Raw genomic sequence first — 8,028 nt, forward strand, 5'->3', positions numbered from 1 at the left:
ATAATTATGAAGGCCCTACACAGAGTGAATAGGAAGGACATGTTTCCCTCAACAGAGAAGTCAGTAATCAGGGGAGATAGACTTAAAGCAATTGGTGGAAGGATTGGAGGGAGGTTAAGGAGAAATATTTTCACCCAGAGGTTGATGAGTACCTGGAACTCATTGCCTGAAAGGGTGGTCGAGGCAGAAACCCTCATTCCATTTTAAAAATAAGACACTTGGATATGCACTTAATGTGACGTAACTTACAGGACTATGGACCACGAGCTGGAAGGTGGGATTAGATGAAATAGCCCGCTTGTGGCTGGCACAGACATGATGGGCAGAATGGCCTCCTCCTGTACTGTAAACTTGAATGATCCTATATTTCCATGCTGTATTAATTTGGTGTGTTGTACTAGTTTGAGGAGCTGTCTTACTTTGAGGTGTTGTGCTAATTTGAGGTAGTTGCTTGAGATACTGTATTAATAGGAAGTGCCCCATTCGCTTGAGGGGTTGGATTTGAATGTGAGGGGCCGCATTTGCGTCAAGTGTGGTATTAGGATCAGGACATAATTAGCTTCAGTTGACCTATTATTCGGAGTTGTATTTGTTTGAGATGCCGCTTCAATCGCAGGGACTGCACGAGTTTGAAAGTTTGTTTTGGTTGAAGGGGCTGTAACAGCCCTGTAACAGGTTGTATCTATTGAATCTTCTGTATTACCTGAGTTGTTCCATTGGTGCAAAACGTTGCATTAGATTGAGGTGCTGTATTAGATTGAGATGTGTCCGTTTGTTGTGTGGATTAGGGTATCATACTATATTCGTTGAATTCCGTAATGCATAGTCATAAATAACCCACTTTAATAATGCAACTGAATGTCCAGAGTTAAACGGAACACCACATCTCAGAGTGCAGTGGAGCAGCCGTAAGAGAGGCATTCTAACTTCTGGAATATAAGTATTCAGTGGTCGCAGCCGAGGGGAGACAGTGGAATAGTGGCAATATCACTGGAATAGTAATCCAGAGCCCACGCTAATGCTCTGGGGACCTTGTGTTCGAATCCCACCACGGCAGATGGTGACATTTGAATTAAATTAATAAATCTGGAATTGAAAGCTTTTGTAATGGTGTCCATGGTACCATCGTCTGCTGTCCATTGTCGGTTGTTGTAAAAAATATATGGCTCACTGATATCCTGACCTGGTCTGGCCTACATGTGAGTCCAGACCCAAAACGATGTGGTTGTCTCTTAAATTGCCTAGCAAGCCACTCAGTTCATGGTAAATTAGGGATGAACTATACATATTAGCCGAGTCAGTGACGCCTGCATCCCACAAATGAATACAAAAATAAAACATGAGATCTAGTGATGGAATTGATGGTGTTTGAAAGAACAACCTCATTGCTGGGAGAATACGTGTTCAAAATGTTATTAGGTAATTAATGTGACAAGAATTGTCCACTCTTTACAGCTTTCCCAATCAGATATATATCAAGTGCTCCACTATGGTTACTGTCCCACACTCAGTACAACTCTTCAGTGACTGACACTGGGGCTTTGTGAGCCACACACTGTTCACTTCTTCATAATTATATTCTATCACAACAGAGACTTTACTTGATTTTGTAATCTGTTAGTTCGATTAAAAAATAAAGAAAAACAATTTGAACGATGTTGCAACTTCAATATCCCCAAGGAGATCCCACAGGGTATAAATTGTTGGCTCTGGAAATGTTTAGACTAAGAGTTTAAGACAGAGCGGTTTCCTGCAGCATAAAGGGACACAACATTTCACACAGAAAATGAGGGAAACATTTTACTAAACAGGAAATTATATTACCTGATCCTTGCTGGCATTGGTGTTCCAGGTAAGAGACGATCAACATTGAAGTTGTGTAAGTCTGTGTGTGAACTGCTGTCTGGTATTATGGGTTGACTGATAGCGTTACGTGGTGATTTAATAATCGCTGTTATGCAGAAAACCCGATAAGTAACATATGACTTTATTAACTCAAATATCTTGAATTATCTCTGTAGATTTGTTCAAAATCTTGGTAACACACAGGCATTCCAAATTATCAAGCTATTGCCTTCAGGTGAATATCTTGTTCTGTTAAATTAAACAAACGGAAGGCAAATTTCTCAGTAAAGATAGTATTTGCAGTATCAGTCAGTGTAAAATCATAATAAATGTGGGTCACTAAACAATGTGCAGCACCTGACCACAGCGACCATGTATTAATGGGAATATATGTCAATACAGAATTGCAGTGTGTGTGGGTCAGCAACAGGACTGGAATACCTGATCGCAGTGGACATGTGCTTCTGAGAATTTCTCTCACTATGGCATTGCACTGAATTTGGCTCACGAACCACATTGGAACACATGACACAACTGGCAATATATCACTGCGAACATCTATTCATGTAGATTTGTACTTTGTGTGGTCACCAACCGGTGAGAACACAAGATTACAGTGGTCATGAATTATTGGGAGTGTCTGTCACTGTATACTTGCACTGACTGTGGGTCACTAACCAGAAGGAAACACCTGACACTGCAGATAATGCATTAGTGGGATCATATGTCAATGCAGATTTGTACCATGTGTGGCTCACAAACCAGAGTGGAACAACTAATCCCAACGAGCATCTGTCATAAGGAGTATCCGTCACTGTAGAATTGTACTGAGCTTGGGTCATTAGTCAGGGAGGAACACATGATCCCAATGGTTATGTTTTCCTGGCAGTATCTTTCACGACAAACTTGCTCTCAGTGTGGGTGTCTCTATCCAGAATGGAAGACCTGACCACAGTGACCAGGTATTACTGGAAGTATCTGTCTGTGCACTGAGTTTGATCTCATCCCAGATTTATACACATGAACCATGGAGTTAAACACCTAAACGAGGGACCATGTATTACTGAGAGTAGCTGCCACAGTAGAATTTTACTCAATGTTCGACACTGACCAATGTGGAACAGCGAATCCCTGTGCGCATTTATTACTGTGGATATGTTTTACTGAAGAACTGTACTGAGTTTTTGTCACTAAACGGAGAAGAACAGCTGATCACATTGACAATATAGAACATGGAACAGTAAAGCACAGTGCAGGCATTTGGCCCACGATGTTGTGCCGACACTTTAACCTACTCTAAGATCAAACTACCTGCATACCCTTCATTCTACTATCATCCATGCACCTATCCAAGAGTCGCTTAAATGTCCCTAATGTATCTGCTTCTACTACCACCGCTGGCAGTGCATTCCACGTACCCAGCACTCTCTGTGCAAATAACCTACCTCTGACATCTCCCCGAAACCTACCTCCAATCACCTTAAAATTATGCCCCCTGGTGATAGCCCTTTCCGCCCTGGGAAAAAGTCTCTGGCTATCCACTCTATCTATGCCTCTCATCATCTTGTACCCCTCTATCAAGTCACCTCTCATCCTTCTTCGCTCCAATGAGAAAAGCCCTAGCTCCCTCAAGCATCCTTCGTATGTCCTCCAGTCCAGGCAGCATACTGGTAAATCTCCTCTGCACCCTTTCTAAAGCTTCCACATCCTTCCTATAATGAGGCGACCAGAATGGAACACAATATTCCAAGTGTGGTCAAACCAGGGCTTTATACAGCTGCAGCATAACCTCGCGGCACTTAAACTCAATCCCCCTGTTAATGAAAGCCAACACACCATACGCCTTCTTAACAAACCTATCAACTTGGGTGGCAACTTTGAGCGATCTATGGACGTGGACCCCAAGATCCCTCTGTTCCTCCACACTGCCAAGAATCCTGTCTTTAAGCCTGTAATCTGCATTCAAATTCGACGTTCCAAAATGAATCACTTCACACTTTTCCAGGTTGAACTCCATCTGCCACTTCTCAGCCCAGCTCTGCATCCTGTCAATGTCCCGTTGCAACCTACAACAGCCCTGCCCACTATCCACAATTCCAGCAACCTTTGTGTCATCGGCAAACTTGCTAACCCAGCCTTCCTTTTCCTCATCCAAGTCATTTATTAAAATCACAAAGAGCAGAGGTCCCAGAACAGATCCTTGCCGAACACCACTGGTCACCGAGCTCCAGGCTGAATACTTTCCATCTACAACCACCCTCTGTCTTCTATGGGCCAGCCAATTCTGTATCCAGACAGCCAAATTTCCCTGGATCCCATGCCTCCTAACTTTCTGAATGAGCCGACCATGGGGAACCTTATCAAACGCCTTGCTAAAAATCCATATCCACCACCTCCACTGCTCTTCCTTCAGCAGTGTGTTTTGTCACATCCTCAACGAATTCAATAAGGCTTGTGAGGCATGACCTGCCCCTCACAAAGCCATTCCTACTTGAGGGGAGTATATATTGCAGGGCGTATCTGACAATGTATAATTGCACTGTGTGTGGGTCACCAACTGGAGTGAAACGCTTGACACCCGTGATCATGTATCATTGGGAATACCTGTCACTGCAGAATATTTGTGTGTGTGGGTTACCAAACGGGGTTGAACACCTGACCATAGTGACCAGGTATTACCAGAAGTATCAGTTACTATCGAATTGTCCTTAGTTTGCATCACTGACAGGAGTGGATCACCTGATCCCAGTCATCTTGTGTCACTGGGGATATCGTTAGTACAGAATTGAACGGAGTTTGAGTCTCTTACAAAAGCTGTACACGTGATCCCAGAGGCTCTGTATATCTGGAAGTATCTTTCACTGCAGAATTCTGCTGAATGGCTGTGTCACGAACTAGGATGGACGACTGACCACAGTGATCAGGTATTAATAGGTGTAGCTGTCACTGTGGAACTGTACTGAGTGTGGATCACTAACTGGAGTGCAACAGCTGATCACATTGAATTATTTTAATATTTTAATTATTTTATTTTTCACTGCCGGTATGTTCTGTGTGTGCAGCACGAAACGAAGCAGAACAGATAATCACTGGGAGAATCTATGAATGTGGAATTGCCTTGTGTGTGCATCAGAAACCGGTGTGGGACACTTGAACCCAGTGGTCAAGCATTACTCGGAGTATCTGTTACTGTAGAATTGCACTGAGAGTGGGTCACGAACTGCAGAGGAACAACTGATCTCCCTGGCCAAGTACGATTGAAAGTGATGGTCACTGGATAATGTTATTCTGTGTGAGTCACTAACCAGAGAGCAACACATTATCGCAATGTCCATGTATTATTGAGAGTAGCTGTCTCGGTGGAATTGTACTAAGTGTGGGTCACTAACCGGTGAGAAACACCTAATCCCAGTGACCATATATTACTAGGAGTATTGGTCACTGTAGAACTGTACTGCGTGTGAGTCAAGAACCAGAGTGAAACACCTTAGCACAGTGGCCTGTACTGCTGGGACCATCTGTCACTGAAGAATTGTAATGAGTGTGGGTTACTAACCGGAGTCGAACACCTGAACCCAGTGGCATTGTAATACTAGGTGTATCTGTCAATGTAGAATTTCAGTTAGTGTCTGTAACTAAGCAGAGTGAAACGCCTGATCCCAGTGACCATGTATTACTGGAAGTAGCTGTTGCTGTGAATTTTACTGCGATGAGGGTCACTAAGTTAAGTAGAATACCTGATCCCATTGACCATGTATTAATGAACATGCCCGCCACTGTAGAATTTTAGTGACTGTTGGTGACTAACCAGATTGAAACACCTGACTCCAGTGGCCATTTATCTTCGCACCATCTCTCACTGCAGAACTGCACTGCGTGTTGGTCACTAACCGGAGAGGAACATCTGATCTCAGTGACCATGTATTACTGGGAGTATTTGTCACGGTAAAAAAAATTGAGTGTATGTCAATTACCATTATTGGTGCTAAAATCCTGACCTTACTGTCTGGATCAGACACAGAGAATGTTTTACCAGTTACTTTACCGTTTTTTTCTTTTTTCTTCTCCTTCATTTAGTTAATTTACTGGCGATTGGCTTGCTGTCCCGGGGAAAGTGCGGACTCTCCACCTGCACCACTCGCTACCTGGTGGCCATGGCAATGGCGTATCTTCTGGTCATTATCTCTGAAGTCATCCTGTGGCGGATCAGTTATTATTATTTCCCGGGATCTTTCCTGGACATCACGCCTGTGTGTAGTGTTATTGCTGTCCTAAGTCGTGCAGCCACAGACTGCTCTGTCTGGTTCACTGTCACTTTCTCCTTTGATCGATTTGTGGCTATTTGTTGCCAGAAGCTAAAAACAAAATATTGCACCAAGACAACTGCAGCTGTGGTTCTCGCGACAAGCTGCATTGTTCTCTGTTTAAAAAACGTTCCCTTCTACTTTATATTTGAATCGAGAGAGATAATTGACAACGTGCCGTGGGACTGTTATCGAAATCCAAGCTATTATACTGCACCCGGATGGGTGGGATTTGACTGGTTTGCTGTGGTTTTAACTCCATTGCTCCCATTCACTTTAGTCTTGTTGCTCAACGCTCTGACAATCAGACACGTTTTAGTGGCCAGTCGAGTCTGGAAGGGACTGAAGTGTCAGAGCAGGGTAGAAAATCACACTGATCCAGAGATGGAGAGCAGAAGGAAGTCTATGATTTTACTCTTCAGCATATCTGGCAGCTTCATACTTCTGTGGTTGGTGTATGTTATGGATTTCTTATATTATAACATTGCAGGAACAGATCATAGCGATTACACCGATTCTGAATACATATTCGGAGAATTTGGGTTTATGTTGCGGACTTTAAGTTGCTGCATAAACACGTTTATTTATATGGCGATTCAGTCGAAATTCAGAGAGCAGGTCAAAAATGCAATGAAATATCCAGTTGTATCAATTATTCAATTAATGAACAAGGAAAACAACTGAGAGCAATCCAGAGGCCGGCCCCAGTGTTTCCATTTATGAATGTGACATTAATCTCTATACTTATATTAACTGAATGACATCAGGAGTCACGAAGATCCAGCGGGTAAGGGACATGACGAGATCACCAGACTAGAAGAAGGAAAAGGCCAGGAGGAGTGAAAAGCACAAAAGAACTGGCAGTGCTCTGCATTTTGGCTGACAGTTGGAGGACTGAATGAACACTGGCAGGAGGAGTCACACACGCCAAAGAGCAGTGGGCCAAAGGGATGTTTTGAGCTATGGAGGAGCGGACTTAAGGAATGGCGGAGGGAGAATGGAAACAAGTAGAGATTCAGAGCACCACTGCAAAAGCAAAATGCTGCAGATTCTGGAAATCTTCTTGTGAATAGATTGTTTTTTTTTTGGAAACACTATATTGTGGCTGTCTCCTTTCATATTGCCTCCCCACCAACATTTCTGATCACTGTCATCTCTCTCTCTCCCTCCACAACTCAAAGGGTGGGGCTGATGGGGGCTTCCATTCTGGAAAAAAACACTATTGGCCTCAGTTGGGGAGACGGGGCTGGGGCGAGGGAATTGGTTCGGTCTGGGCACAGGATTCAACATCCCTAACTCCTCAGCTTGGCGTCTGCTTGGATCAATGTAACCAAGACATTTCCTGGTCCGCAGGTTAGCTGATATTGATAACGGTTCTCTCTCCTTAGGTTCTGTCCCTCTCTCCTTCAAATCTGTCATCAACAGCCTGCCTTCCAGAAAACAACTCATGTCGCCTCTGTCCATACAAACGACCTCCCTATCTCCAACCTCCCCTTCCTGTTTAAAGTGCTTTAACAAGCTATAGACTCTCAAATTCGTTCCTATTTTTCCTGGAACTGCAAGTTTGAATTCTTCTGGTCATGTGTTCACCACTTTGACTGTACTGAAGCGGCTCACATCAAAGTCACAAATGACATCCCATGTGATACTGAAAAATTTAATCCTCCCCCCCCCCCCCCCGCCCCGCCACGTCCTTCTCGACCTGGCGGCAGCCACGGTTGACCACACCATCCTCCTCCAACGCCTCTCCACTGCGTCCAGTTGGGTGGGACTGCACTCACCTGGTTCCATTCTTAACTCTCCAGTCGGAGATAGATAATCACCTTCAAAATCCTCTGTTCCTGCTCCTGCACTTTTACCTCTGTTGTTCCCCGAGGAT

At 43.9% G+C, this 8,028-nt stretch overlaps 1 protein-coding gene across 1 annotated transcript; it reads left to right on the forward strand.

Annotated features, from left to right (window-relative positions):
• The first annotated feature begins 255 nt into the window (after nucleotides 1–255).
• Nucleotides 256–6,833, forward strand: LOC137361142 (probable G-protein coupled receptor 139). Its single transcript, XM_068026084.1, has 2 exons — nucleotides 256–274; nucleotides 5,923–6,833. The coding sequence occupies exons 1-2, from the start codon at nucleotides 256–258 to the stop codon at nucleotides 6,831–6,833; spliced, it is 930 nt and encodes a 309-aa protein (XP_067882185.1).
• Nucleotides 6,834–8,028: the final 1,195 nt, after the last annotated feature.

The sequence above is a fragment of the Heterodontus francisci genome, unplaced genomic scaffold (genome assembly GCF_036365525.1).
Source record: "Heterodontus francisci isolate sHetFra1 unplaced genomic scaffold, sHetFra1.hap1 HAP1_SCAFFOLD_72, whole genome shotgun sequence".
Taxonomy (NCBI): Eukaryota; Metazoa; Chordata; class Chondrichthyes; order Heterodontiformes; family Heterodontidae; genus Heterodontus; species Heterodontus francisci.